The sequence below is a fragment of the Triticum urartu genome, chromosome 3 (genome assembly GCF_003073215.2).
Source record: "Triticum urartu cultivar G1812 chromosome 3, Tu2.1, whole genome shotgun sequence".
Taxonomy (NCBI): Eukaryota; Viridiplantae; Streptophyta; class Magnoliopsida; order Poales; family Poaceae; genus Triticum; species Triticum urartu.
Genome location: NC_053024.1, coordinates 728,418,560 through 728,433,992, shown reverse-complemented (window position 1 = coordinate 728,433,992; position 15,433 = coordinate 728,418,560). Strand labels below are relative to the sequence as shown.

General features: G+C 50.2%; 1 protein-coding gene across 1 annotated transcript; it reads right to left on the bottom strand.

Annotated features, from left to right (window-relative positions):
- Positions 1–11,964: 11,964 nt before the first annotated feature.
- LOC125547344 lies at positions 11,965–14,318 on the bottom strand. Its single transcript, XM_048711253.1, has 2 exons — positions 13,711–14,318; positions 11,965–13,579 (listed from the first exon to the last, which is right to left on the bottom strand). The coding sequence occupies exons 1-2, from the start codon at positions 14,316–14,318 to the stop codon at positions 11,965–11,967; spliced, it is 2,223 nt and encodes a 740-aa protein (XP_048567210.1).
- Positions 14,319–15,433: the final 1,115 nt, after the last annotated feature.

The following is a 15,433-nucleotide window of genomic DNA, read 5'->3' as shown; positions in this document are numbered from 1 at the left end:
GGGGGGGGGGGGGGGGGGGGGTAATGATACTGATTTGTTTTATGCCAACATGTTTGGTTGTCAAGTGGGCATACTTCCTATGAAATATCTGGGAGTCCCTGTTACTTATTCTGCCCTCAAGAACGCGGATCTAGATTTCCTTGACGGTAAATTGATCAAAAAGCTTGATGCCTGGGTAGCTTATGCAGCATCTTCTGGAGCCATACTGACTTTGTTAGGGTCCAGTTTGGATGGAATTCCATCTTTCCTTATGTCAATGTTCCTTTTCAATAAAACTTTTATTGAGAAGTTGGATAAACATCGCAGCCGTTTCGTTTGGAGGAGAAAAAAATAAGAAACAGGGGTACCATATGGTTAAGTGGACGAGGATTTGTCGATCAAAAAAAATTCGGGGGCTAGGGATTAAAGATCTTCATAAACAAAATATTGCCCCGCTCGTTAAGTGGTGGTGGAAATTAAAAACGAGTGATGGGCTATGGCAGTGTATAGTAAGAGCTAGATACTTCAGGAACAAAACAGTGGCTAACATTCGGAGCCGCTTTTCGGACTCCCCCTGCTGGAAAGCGGTTATGAAGGTCAAGGATTCTTATATGGCGGGTAGAAAAATTAAGATTGAAAGTGGAAACCTTGCTAGGGTCTAGTATGACCCTTGGGTTGAGAATATTGCGTTGAAAGACCGCTTTCCTGATCTATTTAGTATATGTCAGGAAAAGGATTGCACTGTTGCATCCTGGGCGGCAAACAATTATGAACTTGGCTTCAGATGTAGACTGATTGGGGGGTTGAGCGAGCAGTGGGCTTGGATGGTTATGGAAGCTAAAAAACTGTCGTTGAATGATTCCCCAGATAAGGTTCTATAGGCCTTTGGTAGTAAAGGGAAATTTACTACTAAATCCTTATATGAATGGTTCGAAAGGAATTTATCAGGTCCTAACTATAAGATGGCGTGGAAAGCACATATCCCGTTGAAAATTAAAATCTTCCTTTGGCAGCTGTTTCAGAATGCAGTTCTTACTTGTGATAACATGCGCATTAGGAACTGGCCTGGAAATCCAACGTGCTCCTTCTGTGCTGACATTGAAACAACAAATCATTTATTCTTTACCTACTCGCTTGCTCGTTCGGTATGGGGAGTGTTGGACATGACGGCTGGGGCATCCTGTTGTCTTCGTTCTCTTTGGCAAAGCTTCGCTTGGCTTTACAAGTTTTTTCCGGGAGGGAAACATTTCTACATGATGATTATTGCTGCAATATGCTGGGGGGTTTGGATCCTCCGCAATAAAGCTACATTTGATAATCATATTGTTCGTTCCCCTTTGGAGGTTGTTTTCACTGCCTGCTCGTTTTTGTTGTATTGGGCAGGTTTGCTAAAGGAAGAAGAAAAGGTGAAGCTCCAGGCTGGAGTGAAGAGGTTGGCTCACGCGGCTGCTGCGCTGGCAGACGGATCTCTCCCTCGAGGCAGGCCCCTTTTAGGAGACAGAGATGGGATCCAGATTGGTTAGATGTGTTCAGCGCTCTGTCCTTTTGCTTGCCGTTTCCCACTGGGGTTGATGCCCGCTGGATTTATGTCTCCTGGTAGTGGTTCGCTTAGTCGCAGAAGTTTACCAGAGTGTCTCATCCTGGGACTTTTGTTTTCGTTGGGCTGTGGCTTGTGAGTGTCATCAGGTTTTCGCCCCATGGCGGATGGTCCGTTCCAGGATCATCCTGCGGTGGGTTTCCTGATGATGCGCCAACTCGCTCCCCCCTTTTCAGTCTCATTAGTGTTCAAAAACTTTATCTTTCATGCTGGTAGATGTAGTGGCTTGTCTCTAAGATCTTGGATACAGACTGATGTATTTCCGTTGATTGCGAAATTAATGAAAAGGGTTGAGAGCTCGGTTGGAAAATTTTCATCGATACTAATTACTGCTTCGGGTCGTCGGCCAAATGCAATCCCTTCGCTGCAGCTCCAACCGGTCTCCAGCGCACGGACGACAAACGTCTCTGATCACGGGAGGGCAGTTTTCCGCTCACCGAACTACGACGCCCGCTACACCATCATCTACATCGACCGCTGCATCCCGAGCTGTCTCCTGCATCAACCTACGCTACCGATCACCGACACATCTACATCAAGCCGAAGATCAACACCGAGCTGTACGACTACATTGCGCCTAAGAAGAAGAAAATCTTCGTCGAGTACATCTACGAGAAGCGACATCGACATGCACCATCCACACGCTAGGCCGGTGTGGAAAGCGTGTTATTCTTCATAGACTTCTTTGGCACGGCACGACATCAACACCCCGTCGCCACGAGGAACACCTCCAAGCTACATATCATCGTCGACACACCGATGCAACGCCGATACTTCATCGTCAAGGTCTCTATCAACATGGTGTTTACCAACATCATCGACACACTGCCGCCGCCTCATCCACAAGATGGACAACTAGCGTCCACTGACAGATTTTTCTGCAAGACGCAACCATGACGACGGCAATGACCGCGTCATGACGACGGCATCGACCACGTCATCCACGACGGTACGACTGCATGGACAAGGCATCACTATACTGACGACCCCTACACGGCCACACGGTTTTTGGCAAAACCGATGTGTGCACGATGGGTTTCCTCCGGTCCTGGCAAAACCCATGGACTCATCGCTGACAGCAGCCTCTGACATGCGCAAGGTGCATCGTCCACGACTGCAGCTCCGTCCTCTACAACATAGCGCTTTTTTTTGCGCCTCCGGCTTTGTGCGGCTTCATCATCCACGACGACTACACCATCGACCACGACTATAACGACCACGGCTATATCACCATTATTGGCTACCTCGACATCGACATTAATGGCTTGGTCTACAACAACACATCGGCAACAACTCCAGTTAACAGCGTTCGCGTCGTCACTAGCGTCCATGCCACTCCCGCTGTGACTGCGGGAGGGAATATAGGAGAGACAAGGAAGGCACCAGAAGGAGACGCAGTCACCGCCCTAGGTGCCGACCCATCAGCCATCAAAGACGCAGTTGATGATGGTGCAGTGAAGAAGACGACAGAAGCGCAAGACTTCAAATTCAGTCGCAATCGTCCGCTTCACTCCCGCTACGACTAAGGGGGAATGTTAAAAATATAATTGGGTTTAAGTTAGAGATAAGGAGATAGAGATAGAATTAGTTTAAACCACATGTAACTTGTCTTGTACTCCAAGTCTCTACCCCACCATGTACTATATATAATTCCCCACGAGGGTTTGATCAATACAACACAATATTCTAGGCATCCTACAATTTCTACACTCCCTTCTGAAATGTATTGCCAAATAGAGAGTTACCCGTGCCTTACTTTATCCGTCGATGGCGCGCTATCAATGGCGTGGATGCAAAGTTCAGGTCCCCGACTAGCGATCTGGGAACAACAAGAAAACAAGCAAAACATAGGCATTACTTCAGAATGGGTATGCACAAGGACGATCGAGCTAAAACAACCTGAGAAGGAGACTCCAGGAAGAGAGCTATGTGGCTTGAGGGAGAAGTGTGACACCCTTCTCATCAGCGATAGTGATCACCATGTTTACACTGTCGACCTCGAAAACAGGATGATGGAGGAGGTGGTGGATTGGCACCATGACTGCTACTTCCTCCGTTCGGATGTCATGCCCTTGGAGGTCGATTGGCCCACGATATTCGTTTCTCGGCTAACTAGGTAGTAATAGTTCGCCATTCCAATACATATGTATACATCTTTTTTGGGTTCTTTTGCAAAGTATGATGGATAAACTGTCATGCTACATATGACATTGATGAAACACCAGTGTTGTTGTTCAACTTGTTCACACATCAGCTACATATGGCATTGACGAAACGCTAGTACTTTTTGTTACGGCCAGACTCTATATATTCCATATGACCACTTAATGCCGTGCCTCTTCCAGCAGGGATACATTTCATGACCTTCACGGCGCCATATTTGACACTTCTTCTCAGAAGTATACTGCTACCGGCGCCATACTGAAACCAAAGCAAGGTGGTAGCCACTAGCCACCACCTTGCTTCGGTTTGGTATGGGATCCACCACCGCTGTTACTGGCACGGCTATCATAGCCGCTGCGGCCATCATAGGAGTTGTTGCCGCCGTTGTTCCAGCGGTTGCGGCTGTTGAAGGAGCCACGGCCCCCTCTGTTAGAGGTATTTGCGGAGCAGATTGTCTAATTCATCTCTAGATGTTTTTTAAGAATGTCACATCTAAGCTCCCATAAATATATAATGCAGCAACAAGAAACAAAAAAAACTAGGACAAAAAAAAGACCATAAATAGAGTGGACATCAGTTTAGATGTGACATAACTATGTTACATCTAAATATGTCCTAGACAGACTCTTTGCAGAGTACCCGCCAGGAGCCTGAGCCCCCAGGCGAATCTTAGCCGCAAGAAGTTGCTCGTACTATGGTCGCCGAGTGGGATGGGATCTCCACGTCCGGTTGTTGCCAAAATTGCAGACACGAATGGATTGTAGTCGCTGTCGAGTCCGTGAAGAATCTGCGAGATTAGATCATCCTCATCGACCTTCTTTCCAATTGTAGCCATCTCATCAACGATCCCCTTCATCTTTTGAAGTAAGCCGATGCCGTCATCTGTCCCTTTTTTTTGTGTTGGAGAGCTAGCCGCGGAGCTGGACTGCTCCCGCCTGAGATTGGGAGGAATACATCTCCGTGATTGCCTTCCAGTGAGGAGCCGAGGACGTGATGTCTGAGACCTGCGCCAGAACCTCTCGTGAATCGTGATAGAGATCCCATCACATATGCCAGCACCTGTTGATCCTGGATTCCTGGTGGATGTAGAATTGTATTGAATAATTGTTGGATGCAATATTGTGCCAGTACAAGAGGTATATATAAGAGGCAAGCCGCACCTGACATAGCCCTATTACAAACCGAGTAGGAGTCCTAATCCTATTACAAGTTGTATTCTAACATCCCCCGCAGTGTCAACGGTAGGCTCGACGACGTTGATACTGAAACGAATGTCTTGAAACGGAGTAGTCGCCAGGCCTTTAGTAAAAATATCAGCGAACTGAGAAGAAGTAGGCACGTGAAGAACGCGAACTTGACCGAGAGCCACCTTCTCTTGAACAAAATGAATGTCGATCTCAATATGCTTGGTGCGACGGTGTTGAACATGATTCCCTGACATGTAGACAGCTGAATATTATCACAGTAAACAATGGTAGCTTGCTTAATAGGACGGTGCAGCTCCGACAGCAACTGGCACAGCCAAACCGTTTCAACAACCGCATGAGCCACATCGCGGTACTCAGCTTCAACAGACGAGTGGGAGACCGTAACCTGCCTTTTTGAAGACCAAGAAACCAAATTGTTACCAAGAAAAACACAGAATCCGGATGTGGACCTACGAGTATCTGGACAACCAGCCCAGTCTACATCAGAGTAAGCTGTCAAGGAGGTGGGAGAGAATTTGTTGATATGAAGACCTAAGTCTAGTGTGCCTTTGAGATATTGAAGAATACGTTTGACATGATTATAGTGTGGAATACGAGGATCATGCACGTATAAACAAGCTTGTTGGACACCAAAAGAAATTTCAGGACGAGTGAGAGTAAGATACTGAAGTGCACCGGTAAGACTATGATAAAGAGAAGGATCAGAGAAAGGATCACCGTCGGCAGAGAGTTTGGAACCTGTTGAAGGAAATATGCCCTAGAGGCAATAATAAAGTTGTTATTTATATTTCCTTATATCATGATAAATGTTTATTATTCATGCTAGAATTTTATTAACCGGAAACTTAGTACATGTGTGAATACATAGACAAACAAAGTGTCACTAGTATGCCTCTACTTGACTAGCTCGTTGAATCAATGATGGTTATGTTTCCTAACCATAGACATGGGTTGTCATTTGATTAACGGGATCACATCATTAGAGAATGATGCGATTGACTTGACCCATTCGCTAGCTTAGCACGATGATCATTTAGTTTGTTGCTATTGCTTTCTTCATGACTTATACATGTTCCTATGACTATAAGATTATGCAGCTCCCGAGTACCGGAGGAACACTTTGTGTGCTACCAAACGTCACAACGTAATTGGGTGATTATAAAGGTGCTCTATAGGTGTCTCCGATGGTGCTTGTTGAGTTGGCATAGATCAAGATTAGGATTTGTCACTCCAATAGTCGAAGAGGTATCTCTGGGCCCTCTCGGTAATGCACATCACTATAAGCCTTGCAAGCAATGCAACTAATGAGTTAGTTGCGAGGTGATGCATTACGGAACGAGTAAAGAGACTTGCCGGTAACGAGATTGAACTAAGTATGAGGATACCGACGATCGAATCTCAGGCAAGTAACATACCGATGACAAAGGGAACAACGTATGTTGTTATGCGGTTTGACCGATAAAGATCTTTGTAGAATATGTAGGAACCAATATGAGCATCCAGGTTCCGCTATTGGTTATTGACCGGAGACGTGTCTCGGTCATGTCTACATAGTTCTTGAACCCGTAGGGTCCGCACGCTTAACGTTCGGTGACGATCGGTATTATGAGTTTATGTGATTTTATGTACCGAAAGTAGTTCGGAGTCCCGGATGAGATCGGGGACATGACGAGGAGTCTCGAAATGGTTGAGATGTAAAGATCGATATATTGGACGACTATATTCGGACATCGGAAAGGTTCCGAGTGCTTCGGGTATTTTTCGGAGTACCGGGGAGTTACGGGAATACGGGAAGAAGTATTGGTCCTCAATGGGCCAAGTGGTGGAAGAGAGGAGGCGAGGCGCGCGGCCCCCCTAGCCCAAACCGAATTGGACAAGGGGGCCGGCCCCTTTCCTCCTTTTCCTCCCTCTCCTTCCTTCTCCCCTTTCCCTTTCTTTTCCTCCACCTAGTAGGAGTAGGAAAGGGAGTCCTACTCCTACTAGGAGGAGGACTCCTCCTCCTGGAGCGCCTTACAGGGCCGGCCGGCCTCCCCCTTGCTCCTTTATATACGGGGCAGGGGGCACCTCTAGACACACAAGTTGATCTGTTGATCTATTCCAGCCGTGTGCGGTGCCCCCTCAACCATATTCCACCTCAGTTATATCGTAGTGGTGCTTAGGCGAAGCCCTGCGTCGGTAGCAACATCATAACCGTCATCACGCCATCGTGCTGATGGAACTCTCCCGTGAAGCTCTGCTGGATCGGAGTTCGCGGGACGTCATCGAGCTGAACGTGTGCTAAACTCGGAGGTGCCGTACGTTCGGTACTTGGATCGGTCGGATCATGAAGACGTACGACTACATCAACCGCGTTGTGCTAACGCTTCCGCTTTTGGTCTACGAGGATACATGAACACACTCTCCCCTCTCGTTGCTATGCATCACCATGATCCTGAGTGTGCGTAGGAATTTTTTTGAAATTACTACGTTCCCCAACACCTGTATCAACAGGGGTACGAGAAGTTTGACAATCAAGCATACCAGTACGAGAAAGAAGATCCAGAGTGTACTGACGTTGAGACAAGAAAAGACCAGAGGAGTCACGGATAACAGCAATACCTAAGAAGTGGTGAAGAAGACCTAAATCTCTCATAGTGAATTCGTGGCGAAGAAGAGAGATAATATGATCTAAAAATTGTTGTGAGGAAGCTGTGAGGGTAATATCATCAACATATAAAAGAAGGTAAGAAGTGTTGTTGTTGTGATGAAAGGTGAAGAGTGAAGTGTCAGAACGGGAAGGGGTAAAACCAATGGTTTGAGCATAAGTAGAAAAACGTTGGAACCAGGCACATGGTGCTTGTTTAAGACCATAAAGGGATTTTTGAAGAAGACAAACATGATTAGGATAGTAGGAATGTTCGAAGCCAAGAGGTTGTTGACAATAGACTGTTTCTTGAAGAGAGCCATGAAGGAAAGCATTTTTGGCATCTAGTTGATGAATTGGCCAGGAAGAAGAGACGACGATGCTAAGAACAGTGCGAATAGTGCTGGGCTTGACAACTGGAGAAAAAGTCTCATCATAATCGATGACGTGTTGCTGAGAGTAACCACGACATACCCATCGAGCCTTATAACGTCCAAGACTCCCATCAGAATTAAATTTATGGCGAAAAACCCATTTGCCCGAAACGATATTTGTATTGGAAGGACGAGGAACTAACCGCCACGTGTTATTCTGCAGAAGGGCATCATATTCATCTTTCATAGCTGCGGCCCAATCAGGATCTAGGAGAGCTGATTTGTAAGATTTGGGCAGAGAGGAAGGAGATAAAGATGCATGAAGATTGAGACGATCTTTTGCAAGTAAACGAAACCCGTACTTGGCACGTGTGCGCATGGTATGATCGTTAGTAGGAGGCGGAACAGGAATAACATTAGCAGGAGCAGTGGGGGAAGATGTGGTGGACGCGTCCGGCGCAGCGGAGGAAGCGGACGCGGGGGATGGTGGTGAAGACTGCGGCTGCAGGAGGTCTGCCGTGTCAGAGTGTAATGTGTTTTCCTCTGCCGGGACAGAGGTGACTACATAAGTGGTGGCGGCAGGATCTACTACTGGGGCTAGTTTCGCTGGATTGGTCAGCGGGTGAAAAAAAAGGAAGATGATTGCGACGAGAGGGAATAGTGGACGGCGCAGGTGAGTTGGAATCTAATGGTTGACGCTCGGAAAAGGGAAAATGTTTTCAGCAAATGTTACATGACGAGACACATGAACACGGTCACTAACAAGATCTAGACAACGATAACCCTTGTGCTCGTCAGAAAAACCTAGATGGACACACGGGATAGAGCGCGGGGAAAGTTTGTTAGGAGAAGTGTAGCAAGAGTTTGGAAAACAAAGACAACCAAAGACATGAATGTCGGAGTAATTTGGATGAGAGAGAAATAAAGAGAAGTAAGGAGTAGTTTGTGGGTTAACTTTAGACGGACGAATATTGAGTAAATATGTGGCGGTGTGGAGTGCCTCTGCCCAGAACATCGACGACATAGAAGATTGAATAAGTAGAGTGCAAATGATGTCATTAAGAGTACGAAGAGAACGCTCGGCTTTGCCGTTTTGAGGGGAGGTATAAGGACAGGAGAAACATAAGAGAATTCCATATTGTAGAAAGAAATTTCGACTTTTAAAGTTGTCAAATTCACAACCGTTATCACATTGTATGAATCTTATAGGGAGGAAAAAGTGGACCGAGACATATCGCTGAAAGTTAAGGAATATACTATGAACGTCGGATTTGTTTCGTAAAGGAAAAGTCCAAACATAATGAGTAAAATCATCAAGAATCACGAGATAATACTTAAAACCAGATACACTTTCTATTGGTGATGTCCAGAGATCACAATGAAGTGTTTCAATAGGAAAAGTACTAGAGGATTGAGAGGAACTAAAGGGAAGGCGAACATGTTTGCCCAATTGACATGACTGACACATAGAAGAATTATGAGAATCTCTATTACAAGGTATGGAAAATTCACTAAGAAGTGTGGATAACACATTTTTATTGGGATGGCCGAGACGTTGGTGCCACAGATCAACAGAGGCCACCATAGATGTTGGAGGAGGAGCGACCGGAGAACCATGTAGAGAATATAAATCACCGAAGCTATTGAATCGAGCGATCTCGGCCTTGGTCGGGTAGTCCTTTATAGACAAACCAAAGGGGTCAAACTCAACAGAAACATGATTATCATTGGTGATTGGCGAATAGAAATCAGATTTTTAATAAGAGCAGGAGCTACAAGAACATCACGAAGAAGCAAAGGCTTAGTTGGGGATTGGATTTGAGCCTGACCGACACAGTAAATAGGAATAGAGGATCCATCACCGAGAGTAATGGAGGGAAAAGGTGAATGTGTGCATGAAGAAAGCAAATTACTCGATGCAGACATATGACGAGAAGCACCAGAATCGAAAATCCAATCCGTACCTGCGTTTCCTTGTGCAGCAAAGTTGTTCATGGCTTGTAGAAAAACAGCCTGGTCCCAGCTCGGAGTCGAAGTAGAGGCCGGTGTAGTCATGGGAGCTTGCGCGTGTGGTGGCGTCGGCAGTAGGGCCGGCATCGGCGTAAAGAGAGAGGCACCATCATTGTACTGCTGTATGTAGGGGGGCGATGGAGCGCCATAGGATGCATAAGGACCGGTGTTGTAGATCGGTGGCGCGTAGGCGGGAGCAGCATGGTACGCGGCCGTCAGCTGTCGGGGCGCGAGGACGGGCGCGCCGGTGTGAGGGCGAGCACCGGGCTGCCAGCCACCGGTATAGGAAGGCAGGGCACCATATGGCGTAGGGGCGGACCAGGGCGTAGGCCACGCCTGGACTAGCCCTGTCCATGGATCAGGAGATGGGCGCCATCCGGACGGCGGTGGTGGTGCAGTTGGTGGAGCCGGGGGCGGAGCAGGAGCGGGCGTCGTGCGAAACTGCGGCGGCCTAGGGTTTTTGCCCCGGTAGTTGGGACTTGGACGCCAGCTGGATGGTTGAGGAGGTGTTGTTGGTGGAGGTGGCGGTGGCGGCGTCGACGCAGGCGGGCGAGCAGACGCCGTGAAGACCTGAGGACGGGAGTCCTTCGTAGTTAAGGCACGATCGGCCCATTGGAGCATCGAGCGAACCTCGGCAAAGGAGGGACGCAGACGCATCATAGGGATGGAGGTGGCCTACTTCTCGAACCGCTCGCTGAGGCCGACGGGGAGGACGTTGATGAGCTGGCGATCGTCGACCGGATCACCAAGTTCGCGTAGTTCATCCGCGATCACCTTGAGGCGTTGGCAGTAGACGCCGACTGGTGAATCACCTTGCACCGTATTTCGAAGCTCGGTATGGAGATTGTTGGCGCGAGCGTCGACATTGTCCTGGAAGAGCTGACGGAGGGCCGCCCAAAGATCGGCGGCGGAGGCACCGTCACAATGGACGAGATTGAAGATCTCTATGGAGACTCGCATGTAGATCCATTGAATAATGGTGAGATCATCCTTGACCCATTGCGGATCATGAAGTTGAGGAAGAGAGTCGTCAGCAACGTGAGAGCGGAGATTGCATCGCCCAAGGTGGACGGCGAAAAGGTGACGCCAATGGTAGTAGTTGTGAGCAGCAAGGTCTAGGGTTATGGGGATGTTTTTTTTTAGAAAAGGAGGATGACCCCCGGCCTCTACATCTGGGCGATGCATACGGCCACTTATGGGGATGTAGGGGCTAATATCGGAGATGATGTCGGTGAAGGAGATGGAAGGGGGTATTGGTGGGGGTAAAGCTAGAGTAGAGGTAGAGGCCGAGGAGACCTCGGCCGCAGCGACCTTGGCGGCGCGCCGCTCGAAGTAGCCGGGCGGCGGCGGCGGTAGCAGGGCTGGCGGGTTAGTCATACCTTAGGATCGAAAGTCTGATATCATGTAGAATTATATTAAATAATTGTTTGATGCAATATTGTGCCAGTACAAGAGATATATATAAGAGCCAAGCTGTACCTGACATAGCCCTATTACAAACCGAGTAGGAGTCCTAATCCTATTATAAGTTGTATTCTAACAGTAGACACATAGATCGTATAGGGGATTGGCTACTTGCTCTGTACTGCTTTTGTCAGCTTTCTGGACCTCGACGAATTCCGAGGGTGCGACGGTGGTGCTGTCCATGTAACCAAACAGACGAGCTCCTCTGATTTGGGGAATAACTTAGCTTTCCCTGGTGAGGCGCTCGGTGACTTGCTGGCTAGATTTGAAGGTAGCGGGCTTGGGGAAGAAGACGCAGACGACATGGCTCGAGATCGAGATGTGCAGGAAGAAGTTTGGGCTCTATGTCAGGTATTTCAACGGTGAAGAAGCTCCTGGAAATTCCCCATCGAATTCTCTCTAATACCTACTAGTATCCAAACACCAAATTTTACCGATATTATTATCTGATTTATATCACACCAACCAGGATACGAAGGGCAGAGACGTGGCAGCGTTAAAATGTGGGAACCGAGCTGCAGCCAGCATGAATAAGGGAGTTAACCTTTAACTCACTGTGGGAGAGACATTTTTGTCTTTGGTTCCCTTCCGGGCTCTTGTTCTGCAGTTTGACAGCATCACATGGGTGGCGACATAGGCCAGCACGGCGATGACAAGTGTACCAACATGCGCAGACGTCTTCCACTGCCTGCTGGAGCCAGCTGCGTAGGCCACTAAGAATCCAAGGAACTGCACCACGACCGTCGGTTCTATCGCCGTTTTCAACCAGTTGCACTCGGGGTACGACATGCTGAAGAGCAAAAGCTCGATGAGATAAATGGACGCCAAGAAGGAGGTGGAGTTCCCGTAGAGGAATGCGAGGTACCGGTTCCTCCTGTTGCCATGCATCACTGGGTTGCCCGCGTCGTGCCCGTCGCCGGTGCTCTGCCAAGATCCGCCTGGCGGGTCCAGGCCGGATTGATAGGTGACACTCCCCACAAGAATTGCTAGAGTCATGAGGTATATCTTCTTTTCCATGTCGGGGACTTCATTTTCCTTGTCGGCGTCTTCATTTTCCATGTCGGTGTCTTCATCTTCCGACATTCTCTCCTCTTCCTCTTCCGTCAGCCACCCCAGCAAATATATGGTGAGCAGTAGGAGTAGACATACGAAGACGGCCACAGCCGCCAACACGAAGATGTAGAAGGATGTTCTCAGATGCTGCGTGCTTCCGGCAGCAAAGGCACCGATAAGACAGATGAAGCTCACCGCAGAGCAGAGAGACAAGGCATGGCTTCGTATGGCTGGCCTGTACATATTCGGGTTGACGAGGAGTAAGATGAGGACGGTGGACAACATGAAGCTCACCGAGTTGCAGTAGAAGAAGGCCTTGTAGCGGCGTGGATAGTTGTAGAGGAGAACTGGGTCGCCCGCACGGTGCCCGGACTGGATGTCGTCCTGGAGCAGGAAGCCGCCCGGTGGGGTCAAGCCGGCTTGGTAAGTGATGCTGGCGACCAGGATTGCGAAGAGGAGGAAACGGTGTCCCTTCTTGTCCACCAACGCATCATCTTTTTCCTTATTGAGAACAACCGGCGCTTCATCTTCGCTGCCCAGCGTGAAGTATTGAACGTGGACGACCACGTAGACCACGGCGGCACCAGCTATGCCCACGGCATACATGGAGGATATTTGGTCCCGGCAGCTCCCGATTGCATATGCGACGATGAGGCCAAGCAAGTGCAATATCATGGCCGCTTGCAGTGCGTGGTGCTCGTTCAGGTAACTTTTCTGGGCCAGAAAGATGGCAAGCAATGAGGCCGCAAAGGCAACCGTGTTGCAGTAGAAGAAGGCTTTATACCTCCCGGCGTTGGTCGTTAGGAGTATGGGATCACCAGCCATGTGGCCGTCCTGCCAAACGCCACCCGGCGGATACAGCCCAGCTTGGTAAGTGATGGACACCGCAAGACCGGCCAGCAGTTGCACGAGAGAAGCCAGGCGACGTTGCCGTTGCCGTTGCTCTCTTTTCTTGTCGTGGACTTGGTCTCCGTTATTGTCAGATGTCCCCTGAGCCTGAGAGACTTGGTCTCCGTTATTGTCAGATGTACCCTGAGCCTGAGGGACTTGGTCTCCGTTATTGTCAGATGTCCCCGGAGTCGGAGGGGCTTGCTCTGTGTTGTTGTCACTGCATGCACAGAAATTGCAAACAGGAATAAGCTCGATCGTCATGTCATTACCAATTAATAGCAAGAGTACGATTTGCGGAGGAAGCGGAAACAAATAACAAGAGTATGTATGCATGTGAGCCGGTAATACCTGCCCCGTTCCAACCATCTTGTCACTTTATGGCAAAAATCGTTTGGCCAGAAGCGCGAGCCACGGATGGCTTTCATGACAAGCATATGTAACATGATGTACGCGCCAACGGCCGCGCATAGGCTGCAGATCACATTGACGGTAGTGTGGCGCCCCCTGCTGCTGCCGACGGTGTACGAAATGATGAGGCCAACCAGCGCAGTCTTCATGTAAAACCCCGCCAATTTAACTTGCAGTCCCCTGCCCAAAATGAGAAAGACCCCGTACAGGGATGAAACGAATGCCCCAATGTTGCCCCAGGAGAACAAGCGCAGGAGTACGCCGTGCAGAATGCCGTCGCCTGGATGGTGGCCTCCCTCGGCGCTGTCCCAGAATCCACCCGGCGTGCTCAGCCCGGCCACGTAGGCAATGGCCATCAAGAACATTGTCAGCGGCGCCACGAGCTTCCGGTAGTCTGTGTCTGACTTTTTGTCTTTTTTAGAAATAAAAAGGAAAACTACATACTGGACGAGGTTGGGGTAGTCGGAGGCTGAGTTCTCAGCTTTATTATGCATAGAAATGAAAAATAAAGACTGAAGCATAACATTGGCCAGCATAAGGGACACCATCACATAGAAGACGACAAGCCTGAATTTGTCTCGGCAAGCCCCGGTACAATAGGCCACCAAGAAGGCCAACGTGGCCATCAGCATCAAAAGCCCCAGCAGCAGATCGGTATTGAACTTGGATCTGCTATTCTTGGGGCAGGCGGTGAGGACGAGGGTGAGTATGACGACCATTGTACGTGGTCATAAACCTGGGCATATCACTCGGCCCCCGCGCCGCTCCTTCCCCGGGGCGACACGGGCGGCGGCCCCCCGTCCCCCGCAGCCTCCCCCTCTCCCCGGCTCTCTCTTCCTCGCCGTCGCCGGTGGCCTCCGGCAGGCAAAGCCTGTGCGGAGCCGGCGGCGGCGGGGCGCGCTCTCTGGCTGCTGTCGCTCGGGAGAAGGGGATCTCGCGGGCGATAGGCAGCTGTCCGGCGCTCGGCCTCGGGGCGGCGTCCTGGCGCGCGGCGGAGGTGGTCTTTGGCGCACGGCGAGGCGTTTGGTCGTGGCGGTGGGCGCGCGGCTGCGGGCGGGGGCGCGGTCATTCGTGCTTGGGCGGTCCCGATCTAGGACCTCGCGGGCCGCGGCTGACGCGAACGGGCGGCCGGCGTTCGGCTTGGCGTCGGCTGCGGCCAGAGGTTGGGGCGCTGGGGCGGCGGTCTCGGTCCGGGCTCCGGCCGTGACCTGGGAGTGGACGGCGCGCGTGGTTGGGCCGGCTCTCGGCTCTGGATGTGAGCGCGGGGCGCAGATCCTTAGCCGGGCGCGGCGGTGACTGCGCGCGGCGGGCGCGGTGGCTGGTGGGGCGCGACGGGCGTGGCATCTCCGGAGCTCGAGGTGTGCTGCGGTGCAGGGCCTTCTCGTCTACCATGTTGCTTCGCTGGAGCTGCTCCGGTCTGGATCTGGCCTTGGTGGTTCTGATCTTGCTGCTCCTCCTTGCGATGCGATGATTGCTGCGGTGGTGGTGGTCACTATGGTGTTGCGGTGGTGGACGGCGGCTACGGCCAGGGGGTGGTGCGTGCCTGGGCGCGGTGGATCGTGGGATCCCGTGGCTAGGGTGAGGTCAGGCTCAGCAGGGGTGGTGATTGGTGGGCGGCGGTCGGTGGGGGTGGTGCTCTCCGGGAGAAATTCTTGCTCCGGTC